The 15,374-nt window shown below is 35.8% G+C and overlaps 3 protein-coding genes across 3 annotated transcripts; all 3 read left to right on the forward strand.

The window, feature by feature from the left end:
• Positions 1-1,571: 1,571 nt before the first annotated feature.
• On the forward strand, positions 1,572-4,071 carry LOC132184485 (cytochrome P450 CYP82D47-like). The gene is made up of 2 exons (XM_059598132.1): positions 1,572-2,925; positions 3,316-4,071. Exons 1-2 carry the CDS (start codon positions 1,978-1,980, stop codon positions 3,952-3,954), a joined length of 1,587 nt encoding a protein of 528 aa, XP_059454115.1. The 5' UTR covers positions 1,572-1,977; the 3' UTR covers positions 3,955-4,071.
• A 2,515-nt stretch (positions 4,072-6,586) lies between these two features.
• LOC132183930 (cytochrome P450 CYP82D47-like) lies at positions 6,587-8,881 on the forward strand. The gene is made up of 2 exons (XM_059597399.1): positions 6,587-7,542; positions 8,243-8,881. The coding sequence occupies exons 1-2, from the start codon at positions 6,595-6,597 to the stop codon at positions 8,879-8,881; spliced, it is 1,587 nt and encodes a 528-aa protein (XP_059453382.1). The 5' UTR covers positions 6,587-6,594.
• Positions 8,882-10,044: 1,163 nt separating this feature from the next.
• LOC132184366 (cytochrome P450 82A3-like) lies at positions 10,045-12,161 on the forward strand. The gene is made up of 2 exons (XM_059597979.1): positions 10,045-11,065; positions 11,411-12,161. The coding sequence occupies exons 1-2, from the start codon at positions 10,118-10,120 to the stop codon at positions 12,047-12,049; spliced, it is 1,587 nt and encodes a 528-aa protein (XP_059453962.1). The 5' UTR covers positions 10,045-10,117; the 3' UTR covers positions 12,050-12,161.
• The last annotated feature ends 3,213 nt before the right edge of the window (positions 12,162-15,374 follow it).

Consider the following 15,374-nt stretch of genomic DNA (forward strand, 5'->3'; position numbering starts at 1 on the left):
CCTAAAATACATAAGGAAATAAATAACCTTAACATAATATTCTTAACATAAACGTTTTGCCCCTAGATGAGTGTTTGAGGGGTGGAATAGAACTTCTACTGAAAATAAAATAAAAAATAAAAAATAAAAAAATACAAGAGGTTAAAAGAAAAAAGATGGGGGTTGAGGATGGGCATATGACCACTCTCAACCCCCTCCCTCCGCCCCTGCGTCCAGTTTAATTTTATGGAAAAACTGTAGCAAATCAATACGTAATGGCTGATGTAAGAGTGACTGTAGGGTGGGGTGGCGTAATGGCTGATGAAAGAGTGAGTGTAGGGAGTGTAGGGTAGGGTGGGGTGGGGTGGGGTGGGGTGGGGCTTGATTGGTTGAATAGGTTGGCCAACTATAAATCCAACTCTTTATTTTTTTGAAGAAATTTCTGTATTTTGTGTTAAAAATAATATTGTTATTTCCGATATAAATGATATATATCAACCGTACGTGGTAAAAAAAAAAGTTAAACATTACCATGTCTAGCTTTATTATACTGTTTTAGACAAACAATTCTAAGAACTTGACGGTGGTTCCAAACTATTACTTTGTTATGTATGCTTGAGTCAGGTGGCTAATTTGCTTTCTTTAATAAGGAGAAATAATTTCGTTTGCTCAATTTTATTCGAATGAATTTTTTTAGCAATTCAACTTATCGCCCTAGCTTGAAAGTACATAATTGACATACGTGTGATGTCGTGGTAAAGAATTCACAACAATTAAATGGATTGAATAACTTGCAAAGAAGATGGTAGTGATCATAAAAAATAATAATAATAATAATATTGTGTATCCATTGGTTTATTCATTAGTTACATCATTATTGATTTTGCAAGTTGCAATAAATACTGCTAAAAATCGTTTACATAATGAAATGAGAAATCAATAGATGAATGATTGTCGTGGTTAAAAATCATTCTCACTTTTTTTGGTTCTTATATCACATCATTCACTTTTTATTATTATTCAAATAAAAAAATTACTACAAAACAATTTTTTTTATTAATTTTTTACTTTCGAATACAAAAAATTTAAAACTTTATACCATATTAACCATCATCAACTATAATAACAAAAAAAAAAAAAAAAAAAGAGAGTTGTCAAAGACACCCAATAATTATAGTTGGCAAGGGGGAAATGCAATGATGAGGCCCATATGTAGCAACAGCGAGGACAATTGTTTCATATTTTTCACATTGATAGCTTGTGTTATCTGTCATTCAAACTCTAAGACTCACGGATTTAATAGAAAATTTGTAAAAGATATGATAAAAAGATAAATGCCTAACATTTTTCCTACCTATCTTTTTCTTGTCTTGTCTTGGGATAGATTTTCTTAGATTGAAGAAATGTAAGAGGGGACAATAACAGATTTTTCTTCCAATCTAATGCAAATATTGCTGCTCAATTAATTGCTTTTAATATTTAATTACTTATTAATGGTATGCAATTATTTTTCCTAATAAATAAAAGTCATATAATTAATACAAATAAGAAAGTTGGTTTGAGAGAGCTACTAGATCTCCTAACAACATCATACAATTAACATCGGGATTAATTATTCGATCTATTCTCCTCTCTTCACAAATTGCTAATGAGTTAGTCAGATTATCTGGTGCGGATCCCAAAGACGCCATTTGTCTCTCTCCCCATTGTCCCCAAAGTCTCACTTTGTGGCAAAACGTGAGACACCTGCCTCTCTTAATTTTGCAGCCGCCGGTGTGGCGGAATGCAAAAAACTAATCAATAGTGGGTTCCATTCGTTGATTAATAAGAAAATCTACAAACGAGTAGGTAGTACCACCTCGTGATAACATGGAGTACCCATCCAAGCCAACATTAAAAATAATACCACAAAAATATATCGAAAAACTAGCTAAATATGCGTCTATAAAAGCTATAGATATCGGATATCCCCCTAAGGCTCCAATTATATGAGCTCAAATGGATTTTCTTTTACCTTACCTAAACTCTGCCATGGCAGGACTCTTTGCGGCCGTTATTCTCTTTTCTTACTACCTTGTAAGGAGGTCCAGAGCTGGCTTGCACAAAAAAGCACCTATCGCTGCGGGTGCATGGCCTATAATTGGTCACCTCCCTCTGTTGTGGGGAATAAAGCCTCCCCATATAACATTGGGAGCCATGGCTGAAAAGTACGGACCAATTTTTAGTATCCAGCTTGGGTTGCAACGTGCTTTGGTAATAAGCAGTTGGGAGATGGCCAAGGAGTGCTTCACCACCAACGACTTGGCTGCTTCCTCTCGGCCCAAGCTCTTAGCCTCTAAACACTTCAGCTATAACTACGCCATGTTCGGCTTCGCACCCTATGGTCCCTATTGGCGTGAAATGCGTAAAATAGCCACCTCGGAGCTACTATCGAACCGTCGGCTTGAACTTCTTTCCTACGTTCGAGTCTCCGAAGTTCAGACCACCTTACAAGAGCTATACAAATTGTGGACAGAGAAAAACAAGGAGTCAGGCCAGATTTTGGTGGAGTTGAAGCAGTTGTTCGGGGACATGACCCTCAACGTGATTCTTAGGATGATAGCTGGAAAACGCTACTTTTTTACCACTACAGTGGCTGATGAGGAGGAGTCACAACGAATCCAAAAGTCAGTGAGGGTATTCTTTCATTATATTGGGTTATTTGTGGTGTCGGATACCATCCCTTACATTGGGTTGTTGGATTTTGGCGGACATGAGAAGGCCATGAAGAAAGTTGCAAAAGAATTGGATAGTCTTGTTGGAGAATGGTTGGAAGAGCATAAGCGTAAGAGAGCTGCGGGTGAGGATAAAGAGGATAAAGATTTCATGGACGTAATGCTTACAGTCCTTGATGGCAAAGACGTTGCAGGTTATGACGCTGATACGATCAACAAAGCCACATGTTTGGTATGTACGCGCATTCCTTTTTTCACTTCTTAATTGGGTGCAACTGTGTATGCTGTATGCATGTGCCGTACTACAGCTTTTGCTTTTGCTTTTTTTTTTTTTTTTTTTCACTAAGTTTGTAATTGCTTTCTGGTTTTTTTTTTTTACTAAGTTAGTAAAATGACAATAAATAACTATTAAAAATATTATATATATATATATATATATATATATGAGAAACGACACTTGATATTTATTAAAATAGGGTGGAAGAAAATTTTTTCAAATCAATTTGAAGGAAATATTTATCCTATGAAAAAAATAAAAATAAGAAATGTCTATAAAAAATAAAAATAAGAAATGTCTGCCGGGGATTCAGTAATATATTCTAACATAAGTTGCACTTCGTAGAATATAATTGCAGGAGGCGCTGATACTAGCACGGTTACCCTAACTTGGGCAATATCATTATTGTTGAACAATCGCCGAGTGTTGAAAAAGGCACAAGATGAGCTTGACATCCATGTGGGCAAGGAAAGAGCTTTAAACGAGTCAGATATCAGTCAGCTAGTCTACCTTCAGGCCATCGTCAAAGAGGCATTACGTTTATATCCACCAGCACCTCTATCCACACCACGTGAATTCTCTAAGGATTGCGTCATAGGTGGTTATTATGTCCCCAAAGGCACACGGCTGATCACAAACATTTGGAAAATTCATATGGATCCACGCATATGGTTAGATCCATTGGCATTCAAGCCGGAAAGATTTCTCACCACCCAAAAAGATGTTGATCTTAGGGGTAAAAGTTTTGAGTTAATCCCGTTTGGAAGTGGTAGAAGAGTTTGCCCTGGAATATCTTTCGGCCTTCAAATGGTGTACTTCGCACTAGCTAGTTTTTTACACATGTATGATATCTCAACTCCTTTGAATGCACCGGTTGATATGACTGAGACCCCTGGACTAACGAACATGAAAGCTACTCCACTTGAAGTCCTCATCACACCGCGCCTACCTTCCGATTTTTATAGATTAATGACAACTGTCTAATTGAGTTCATGGTTAGGCCTAAGTACTGTGATGATACGATTTTTCTCATATTATGAATATGCATATTATTGCAATATCTTTATTATTAAGAAATATGTTATAATAATTACATGATTACTATCTTTTTGTTATTAAGTGATTTTCCTATAATTATGTAATAATTCTATTCCTAAAATAAGTTGTAATCTCGTCCATAAAGATGTTAGATGTAGATGCATTGGAGAAATGCTATGCCTCATTATTCTAATTATCTTTTTTCAAATACATTCAAATCCACCATTGAATTTGTAAGTTTACATGTTGATTATACATATTCGTAGATTTAAAAAAATATATGTGTGCAGATGGTTAGTAGAATGACATTTTTCTATGCATGGCTAGTAAACGAGATGGAGACTAGTAACACTAACATAAGGGAAATAATTGGTATCAATATTTGTCGATCTAATCTATTTTTCATCACATCTTACAAATTAACTATTAGATTTGTTGACTTATGTGAACTCAAAATAAGTCAATAGTAAACCTCACAAATCTAATAATTAATCTATTAAATTTATAAAAATATATAAATAAAATATTAACACCAGTTATTTCTCTCGGACGTGTAAGCGTTATGGTGAAGGGCACTAATCTCTTGTCTGGCTGCCTCTAGTCAACATCGGTTGCTGGTTCATGAGTTTGCTTCCCACTTATCTTAGCATCCATGAATTAATCAGTGCTTTGCACTCTATCTCAATTTCAATTTCTATTCCCGGTTCAGAGGACAACCGTTACATCAAAATGATGGGATACAAAATTTAAAAAAAAAAAAAAAAAAAAATTTAATAGATTAATCATTGATGAGACCCCACATGCAGCAACAGTCAGGAAAAGGGCACTCTAAGAGCATCTCTAGCAACGACTGATATTTTACCTCGTCAAAAAATATTATTTTTTATTTTATTTATTCATTTTTAATACAAATTTCAGCAGATTTTTTATTGCACCGTCTATTTTATTTTTAAATATTATTGTTTATTTTTTATTTATTTTTTTCACTGGGACTCAAAACCCAAACCTATGGCCGGCCTATGCAAACTCTGTGTTCCCTCTCTCCTATCTCTCCCTCCACTCAACCAAATCCACTCCACTCTGCCGAGAGGCGTATAGGAAACCATGGGTATTGGCATATCTTTATGCAATAAAAGCTTTGCTTCCAACTCTGGATGTTTACAAAATCCTTCAGAGCCCATCCAACGAACTCTGTAGGAAAAACAACTAGCTAGATGATTTTTGAGTCAGAATTTGAACAATTTTTACCACTTTGATGACAAGCATTACCAATTGAGTTTCTTTCATGGGTGACTGTTTTATGGCCTTGCTCTAAGCCCCTTGTGACAGAGATTCCACTGTACCCACCACTGACACCACCAGGCTAATCTTGCCAAAAGAGACTGGGCGTGTGAGTCTGTGTTGATGGAGCCACCGATTTTGCAATGAATGGTGAGAAACAATCATGGGCAGCTAGAGTCGTCTTGTTGAGAATGTGATGAAAAACAAGGGAAAGTGAGGGAGAGAGAGAAGGGGAGAGAGAAAAATAAAACAACAAAAAGTAATGTTTGAGAAATAATAAAATAACGATCTGTTATTTACTGCAAAATATCATTATAACTCATTTGGAGCTAATTTGACAAAAATAGGCTCATAATAGTTAAATCTAGCTATATTAGTTATTTGCTGGAGTACTTGCTATACCCACGAATTTAATAGTAGGTTTATAAAAAAGATGATATAAAACATGAATGTGGAAAACACTTATCCTACCTACGTACCTTTTTCTTGTCTCGTCTTTTTCTTGGTATAGATTTTGTTAGATTTTGATAAAAGGGGACAATGACAGAGATTTTTCTTCCTATCTGCCATTGTTAATTTGATAGAATGCATGTCACGTGCCCGGAATGGAGAATAACCTGCTCCCACTCTTGTATAACTGGTCCCGGCCGGCCACTTTGAACAATAAGGTAGCATTAATTTATCTAAAAATCAACATCAATATTTTCTTTATTCTATAATGCTCTAACGAAAGTATTGCTATTCAATAATTGCTTTTAATATTTAATTATTTATCAATGGTATGCAATTATTTTGAAGTTATTTTTCTTAATAAATTAATTAAAGTGTTATGAAATTAAAACACACTTTAATACAAATAAAATAGCTGGTTTGAGAGAGCTACTAGATCTCCTAACAATATCCTACAAACATCAGGATTAATTGTTTGTTATGTTCTCCTCTCTTCTGAAATTGGTAATGACTTGGTCTGATCCTCTGGTGCGGCTCCCAAATACTCCATTTCTCTCACTTATAAAAGAGGAGATCGAAGGCGTCTAACACTAGATCTCTTTATTTATTGAGCTGGGAGAAGAATTCCTAGCAAACTAAAACAACAAAAAACGAATGAATATATAGTGGGCTCCATTTGTTGATTAATAAGAAAATCTACTAACCAATAGGCAATAACCATGCATGCCTCGTGATAACATGGACTCATCCAAGCCAACATTAAAAATAATATCACAAAAATATATCGAAACTAGCTAAATATGCGTCTATAAAAGCTATGGAAATCCCCCTAAGGCTCCAATTATATGAGCTCAAATGGATTTTCTTTCACCTTACCTAAACTCTGCCATGGCAGGACTCCTTGCGGCCGTTATTCTCTGTTCCTACTACCTTGTAAGGAGGTCCAGACTTGGCTTGCCCAAAATAGCACCTATCGCTCCGGGTGCATGGCCTATAATTGGTCACCTCCCTCTGTTGGGGGGAATAAATCCTCCCCATATAACATTGGGAGCCATGGCTGAAAAGTACGGACCAATTTTTAGTATCCAACTTGGGTTGCAACGTGCTTTGGTAATAAGCAGTTGGGAGATGGCCAGGGAGTGCTTCACCACCAACAACCTGGTTGTTTCCTCGAGGCCTAAGCTTGTAGCCGCCAAGCACTTGGGCTATAACTTCGCCATGTTCGGCTTCGCGCCCTATGGTCCCTATTGGCGTGAAATGCGTAAAACAGCGAGCTTGGAGCTACTATCTAACCGTCGGCTTGAGCTTCTTTCCTATGTTCGAGTCTCTGAAGTTGAAACCACCTTACAAGAGCTATACAAAGTGTGGACAAAGAAAAAGGAGTCAGGCCAGATTTTGGTGGAGTTGAAGCAGTGGTTCGGGGACATGAATCTCAACGTGATTCTTAGGATGGTAGCTGGAAAGCGCTACTTTTCTACCACTGCAGTGGCTGATGAGGAGGAGTCGCGACGAATCCAAAAGTCATTGAGGGGATTCTTTCATTATATGGGGTTGTTTGTGGTGTCGGATACCATTCCTTACCTTGGATGGTTGGATTTGGGCGGACATGAGAAGGCCATGAAGAAAGTTGCAAAGGAATTGGATAGTCTTGTTGGAGAATGGTTGGAAGAGCATAAGCGTAAGAGAGCTGCGGGTCATGAGGATAAAGAGGAGAAAGATTTCATGGACGTAATGCTTAGTGTCCTTGATGGCAAAGACGTTGCAGGTTACGATGCTGATACGATCAACAAAGCCACATGTCTGGTACGTACGTGCATTGCTTTTTCACTTCTTGGGTAGAATTGTATGCATGTGCCAGTAGAGCTTTCGCTTTTTGGCCCCCCTTTTTTTAAAAAAGAGAAAAAAAAAAACTTTTTTGGCTTGTTAATGAATTGAAACTAATTTTGATCATAAAATGAATTTATTTATTTTTTATCCATTCAAATCATTTTTAAAAAAACATTTTTTAGAGTATATTTTTCTTTTTAACTTTCAATCGTAATTTTCAAATTAATTTGGGGAAAATATATTTTATCATATGGAATTATTATCCATTTTGTAATTATGTCTCTAAATTTTTAAAAAGTGACATCAAGGCCCCCACATATTACCATTACATGTCAAATTAGACACTTTTAACATTTTTCTTCCCAAAATATCCTTGATGTTATAAAAAAAATTAAAATTAAAAAATATATAAAAATAACCATTTGAAAAAAATAATTAAGGAGCTAATTTGAAAAAATCAATATGTGGGTTCCTAGGCTAGTAAAAAGACTATAAATGACTATTAAGAATTAATATTAAAAAAAAAAAAAAAAAAACATATGAGAATTGAAACTTTGCAGGTAATAAGATAGGTTGAAGGAAATTTTTTTCAAACCAGTTATCCTATGAAAAAAATAACAATAAGAAATGTCTGTTCCAAGGTCTCAATATTCTAAAAAAAAGTTGCATTTTGTAGAATATAATTGCAGGAGGCACTGACACCAACACGATTACCATAACTTGGGCAATATCACTATTGTTGAATAACCGCCGAGTGTTGAAAAAGGCACAAGAGGAGCTTGATGTCCATGTGGGCAAGGAAAGAGCTTTAAACGAGTCGGATATCAATCAGCTGGTCTACCTCCAGGCCATCGTCAAAGAAGCATTACGTTTATATCCACCAGCACCTCTATTAGCACCGCGTGAATTTTCTGAGGACTGCGTCATAGGTAGTTACCATGTCCCCAAAGGCACTCGGCTAATTACAAACGCTTCAAAAATCCATATGGATCCACGTATATGGTCGGATCCATTGGCATTCGAGCCAGAAAGATTTCTCACCACCCAAAAAGATGTTGATCTGAGGGGTAAAAGTTTTGAGTTAATCCCATTTGGAAGTGGTAGAAGAGTTTGCCCTGGAATATCTTTCGGCCTTCAAATGGTGCACTTAGCATTGGCTAGTTTCTTACACATGTATGATATCTCAACTCCTTTGAATGCACCGGTTGATATGACTGAGAGCCTTGGACTAACGAACATGAAAGCTACTCCACTTGAAGTCCTCATCACACCGCGCCTACCTTCCAAGATTTATGGATTAATGACGACTGTCTAATACATTTCATGAATAGGCCTGAGTATTGTGATGATATGTTTTTCTCATATTATGAATATGCATATTATTAGAATCATAATAATTGCATATTATTGCAATCTCTTTATTATTAAGAAATATCTTATAATAATTACCTGATTACAATCTTTTTGTTATGAAGTGATTTTCCTATAACTACATATGTAATAATTTTATTCCTAAAATAAGTGGTAATCTCGTCCATAATGATGTAGATGCCTTGTGCATGGCTAGTGAATGAGATGGGGCCACTAATAACATTAAGATAAACGTTCTGGTGGAGGGCACTAATCTCTTGTCAACATCCGGTTCAGTCAAGTGCATTGTATTGTTTCAATTTATATTTCCCCTTCAAATGAACAATGATTGATGGGAAGAAAAATCTGAGTCATTGGCCCCCTTTTCATTTCACGCGTCCGCGGTTGAAGTTGATTCATCAGTGTGTCCTTTACGTCTTATAGCGGTGCACAATTTTCCTGAAAAATTTTCAATAATGAAGAATTTGGTTGAATTGTTTATTTACTTGGTTATTAATATTCGTTAACATTTATAATGGACTTTTGTTCAACTTTGTTTTTTAATTTTGCCCTCAATGTGATTCGAAATCTCTACTTAGCCATTGCCCGCTACATCTTCATTATTGACAAGGAGCTTCGATCTGTATTCTCCCACCATGAAGCAAGTATCAATGGTTAATTAATTAGACAATAGATTATGGATGGACCTATTTGAAACTGAACTAAAATTTAATGATTTAATTGTAAAAAAATTGATTTTTTTCAAAAAAAATAAAAATAAAAATGCAACAGTACAAACCAAAAGATCGACCTCAGAATATTAGCAGCAACTTGTAGATAAGTGATTTTCTTCATTAATTCGTCTGTTGCGGATCCCAAAGACTCCCTTTGTCTCTCTCCCCATTGTCCTCAAAGTCTCACTTTGTGGCAAAACGTGAGACACCTGCCTCACTTAATTTTGCGGTGGCCGGTGTGGCGGAATGCAAAAAACTAATTAATAGTGGGCTCCATTCGTTGATTGATAAGAAAATGTACAAACCAGTAGGTAGTGACCACCTCAGTTCGTGATAACACGGAGTACCCATCCACAACCCATCATTAAAAATAATACCACAAAAATATATCGAAACTAGCTAAATATGCGTCTATAAAAGCTATAGATATCGGATATCCCCCTAAGGCTCCAATTATATGAGCTCAAATGGATTTTCTTTTACCTTACCTAAACTCTGCCATGGCAGGACTCCTTGCGGCCGTTATTCTCTTTTCCTACTACCTTGTAAGGAGGTCCAAAGCTAGCTTGCCCAAAAAAGCACCTATCGCTGCGGGTGCATGGCCTATAATTGGTCACCTCCCTCTGTTGTGGGGAGCAAAGCCTCCCCATATAACGTTGGGAGCCATGGCTGAAAAGTACGGACCAATTTTTAGTATCCAACTTGGGTTGCAACGTGCTTTGGTAATAAGCAGTTGGGAGATGGCCAAGGAGTGCTTCACCACCAACGACTTGGCTGCTTCCTCTCGGCCCAAGCTCTTAGCCACTAAACACTTCAGCTATAACTACGCCATGTTCGGCTTCGCACCCTATGGTCCCTATTGGCGTGAAATGCGTAAAATAGCCACCTCGGAGCTACTATCGAACCGTCGGCTTGAACTTCTTTCCTACGTTCGAGTCTCCGAAGTTCAGACCACCTTACAAGAGCTATACAAATTGTGGACAGAGAAAAACAAGGAGTCAGGCCAGATTTTGGTGGAGTTGAAGCAGTTGTTCGGGGACATGACCCTCAACGTGATGCTTAGGATGATAGTTGGAAAACGCTACTTTTTTACCACTACAGTGGCTAATGAGGAGGAGTCGCAACGAATCCAAAAGTCAGTGAGGGTATTCTTTCATTATATTGGGTTGTTTGTGGTGTCGGATGCCATTCCTTACATTGGATTGTTGGATTTTGGCGGACATGAGAAGGCCATGAAGAAAGTTGCAAAAGAATTGGATAGTCTTGTTGGAGAATGGTTGGAAGAGCATAAGTGTAAGAGAGCTGCGGGTGAGGATAAAGAGGATAAGGATTTCATGGACGTAATGCTTACAGTCCTTGATGGCAAAAATGTTGCAGGTTATGACGCTGATACGATCAACAAAGCCACATGTTTGGTACGTACGCGCATTCCTTTTTCACTTCTTAATTGGGTGCAACTGTGTATGCTGTATGCATGAGCCGTACTACAGCTTTTGCTTTCGGGATTTTTTTTTTTTTTTTTTTTGTTAGTAAACTAACAATAAATAACTATTAAAAATATTAAAAAAATATATATATATGAGAAATGTCACTTGACCGTTGTTAGAATAGGTTGGAAGAATTTTTTTTCAAATCAGTTTAGAGGAAATATTTATCTTATAAAAATAATAAAAATAATAAATGCCTATAAAAAAATAAAAATAAGAAATGTCTATTCCAGGGACTCAATAATATATTCTAACATAAGTTGCACTTTGTAGAATATAATTGCTGGAGGCACCGATACTAGCACGATTACCTTAACCTGGGCAATATCATTATTGTTAAACAACCGCCGAGTGTTGAAAAAGGCACAAGATGAGCTTGACATCCATGTGGGCAAGGAAAGAGCTTTAAACGAGTTGGATATCAGTCAGCTGGTCTACCTCCGAGCCATCGTCAAAGAAGTATTACGTTTATATCCACCAGGACCTCTATTAGTACCACGTGAATTTTCTGAGGACTGCGTCATAGGTGGGTACCATGTCCCCAAAGGCACTCGGCTAATCACAAACGCTTCGAAAATCCATACGGATCGACGTATATGGTTGGATCCATTGGCATTCGAGCCAGAAAGATTTCTCACCACCCAAAAAGATGTTGATCTTAGGGGTAAAAGTTTTGAGTTAATCCCATTTGGAAGTGGTAGAAGAGTTTGCCCTGGAATATCTTTGGGCCTTCAAATGGTGCACTTAGCACTGGCTAGTTTCTTACACATGTATGACATCTCAACTCCTTTGAATGCACCGGTTGATATGACTGAGAGCCCTGGACTAGCAAACATGAAAGCTACTCCACTTGAAGTCCTCATCACACCACGCCTACCTTCCAAGATTTATGGATTAATGACGACTGTCTAATACATTTCATGGATAGACCTGAGTACTGTGATGATATGTTGTTCTCATATTATGAATATGCATATTATTAGAATCATAATAATTGCATATTATTGCAATCTCTTTATTATTAAGAAATATCTTATAATAATTACCTTATTACAATCTTTTTGTTATGAAGTGATTTTCCTATAACTATGTAATAATTTTATTCCTAAAATAAGTGGTAATCTCGTCCGTAATGATGTAGATGCCTTGTGCATGGCTAATGAATGAGATGGGGCCACTAATAACATTAAGATAAACATTCTGGTGGAGGGCACTAATATATCTCTTGTCAACATCCGGTTCAGTCAAGTGCATTGTATTGTTTCAATTTATATTTCCGGTTCAAATTAACAATGACTGATGGGAAGAAAAATCTGAGTCATTGGCCCCCTTTTCATTTCACGCGTCCGCGGTTGAAGCTGATTCATCAGTGTCCGTCCTTTTCGTCTTATCGCGGTGCACAATTTTCCTGAAAAATTTTCAATAATGAAGAATTTGGTTGAATTGTTTATTTATTTGGTTAGTAGCATTCCTTAATATTTTTTATGGACTTTTGTTCAACTTTGTTTTTTAATTTTGCCCTCAATGTGATTCGAAATCTCTACTTAGCCATTGCCCGCTACATCTTCATTATTGACAAGGTGCTTCGATCTGTATTCTCCCACCATGAAGCAAGTATCAATGGTTAATTAATTAGACAATAGATTATGGATGTACCAATTTGAAACTGAACTAAAATTTAATGATTTAATTGTAAAAAATTTTATTTTTTTCAAAAAAAAAAAAAAAAAATTGCAACAGTACAAACCTAAAGATCGAAATCAGAATATTAGCAGCAGCTTCTCAATAAGTGGTTTTCTTCCATAAACTTAAGAAAAATGTTAAAGAAGTCACAAAAAGCCCCTAAATTTACCATAAATATTAAGATTGTTAGGTGCAACATTGGGTTGCACTGTAGCGATCCTTAGATTTATTAAAATATAAAAAAATTCGATTCTCTCTTTTATCACATCTTTTCACGTCACATTTGCGTTTGTTTTTCTTTATTCAAAGTTTAAGACAATTTGAGGTATATTTAATCATTTAATTAATATTCTAATAATTCACACGCCCATTTTCCTGTTCAACATCGATCATCATAGTAGAACCCAAAAAATGTTCAAAACCAGAGGCTTAATTTAAGGTCCAAGACCGGGGTGAGAAGAGAGCGTTGATGCTCGCTTAGTGAGGATGACTTGAAGATCACCATGGGGACCTTAGAAGAGGCAAATTAGAACTGCCAATCAAATTCGTACCATCCCCTTTTGGTTCCTTAAATTAAGAAAGCTCTATCTAGTGAGAGATTCCGTGTGAGAGAGAGGGATCAGATTGTACCATCCCCTTTGAGTATGAGTTTTATGATGCATATATGTTTACAAGCACACTAGTTGGAGAAAAATCGTGAGATCAGATAAGAAAGAGAGAAGACGTGTGGGAGAGAGAGGAATCGGAGAAGAAGAAGATCGACCAGAGAGATGTGGGAGAAGATCACTTGGTCGCTTGCAGAAGATGAGACGATGAGAGAGACAAAAAAAAAAAAGAAAGAGAAAATAATTTTTTTTTGGGGTTAAATACTAAATGCCCCTGGTTTCGTTGCTTTATTTTTTTCTCCATTGAGTTTGATTTTTTTTACAAGAGGTCCTTGTGGTTTTGATAATAGACCAAGTTAGTCTTTGTCAGTTGATCGTTAGTTGAATTAACGAAAGTTCAAATGTGGACCAATCAAATGTTGACACGTAGCACCTACTTAAATTTTTTTTTAAAAATTTTTTAAATTAAAAAAATGTATTTTTTTTTAAAAAAAATTAAGTAGATGCCACGTATCAACATTTGATTAGTTCATGTAGACTTTCGTTAAGTTAACTTACAGTCAACTGACAGAAAAATTAATTTGATTTATTATCAAAATCATAGGAAGTTCCTGTAATAAAAATCAAATCCTATAAAAAAAAAATAAAGTAACAAAATTTCAAAGAGTATTTAGTATTTAACATTTTTTAAAAAAAAAAGTAAAAGTAAAAATAATATTTTAATAATATAAGATAAAGTTAAGAAAACAAATATTAAATAGAAAAGTAAAAAATAATTTTATTACTTAAATTTAGAAAAAAATAGAAAAAAGGTGTCGGTTAGTAAGAAAAAAGGTGTCGGTTAGTAAGAATTGCTGGTTAGAAAAAAGGTGTCGGTTAGTAAGAATTGCTGGTTGGCGGCGGGTAAATGCATTGATGAGACCCCACATGCAGCAACAGGAAGGACAATTGTTCTTGTTTTTTTCACTTTAATTGCGTGTGTTATCTGTTAACGTCATTCTTAAGAAATTTGTGTCCTAACTAATCACATAAAATCAATTTTATAGAAGAGAGTTGTCTATTTTTTTATAAACATATTCAAAATCTTATCTACGGTCAATATGAGATTATTTCTTAACAAGATAACAACCTTCTTCACGTGCATGCCGGTATTTTTCTTGCTCTTTGTCATGAGGTAAGTAGTATAGGCCTCCTTTGTCGTGTGGTAGACTATGATATTATGAAGAACTTTGTGGGCCTAACTCATCTCATAAAATCGATTTTATAGAAGAAAGTTGTCCATTATTTATAAACATGTCCAACATCTTATCCACAGCCAATGTTAAATTATTCCTCAACAATCTTCTATCTATACTAAGCCATTAAAGTCCTGATTGTTAAAACTAATAATTAAGTAATTAAATTTACCACTTCCTATAAGTTTAAACTTTTGGGATAACTGATAATTTAATATGGTATCAGAGCCAAAGGTCCTAAGATTGAACCTTGACTTCCGTCAATTTGCCCACATTTAAATTAAATATTTAATGTGTTGAGCCTCACCTATTATAAGAAAATCTGAGCCTACATATGAGGGGAGCGTGAAGAAAATCTAAGTCCACATGTGAGGGGAGTATTAAAACTAATAATATTTTAAGCTAACCGATAATTTAACTGTGATTAGCAACAATTTTTCCAGAAATCCGCAGTAGACGCAGAAAACTGCAGTACACGTCGATGTCTAGTCTCAATCAGCCTATTGAAGACTTGTAGTACCCTTAAAGTTGATTAGCGAGAATTTTTCAAGAAATTGTGCACCACTGTTAACGTTAGACGTAAAGGGCACTGGGCAGTGGGCACTCACGAATTTAATGGTAGGTTTATAAAAAAACAAATGATATAAAAGATGAATGCGAAAACACTTCTCCTTCGTACCTTTTTCTTGTCTTGTCTTGTCTTCCCTTCGGATA

Source organism: Corylus avellana, chromosome ca6, assembly GCF_901000735.1.
Source record: "Corylus avellana chromosome ca6, CavTom2PMs-1.0".
NCBI classification, from domain to species: Eukaryota; Viridiplantae; Streptophyta; class Magnoliopsida; order Fagales; family Betulaceae; genus Corylus; species Corylus avellana.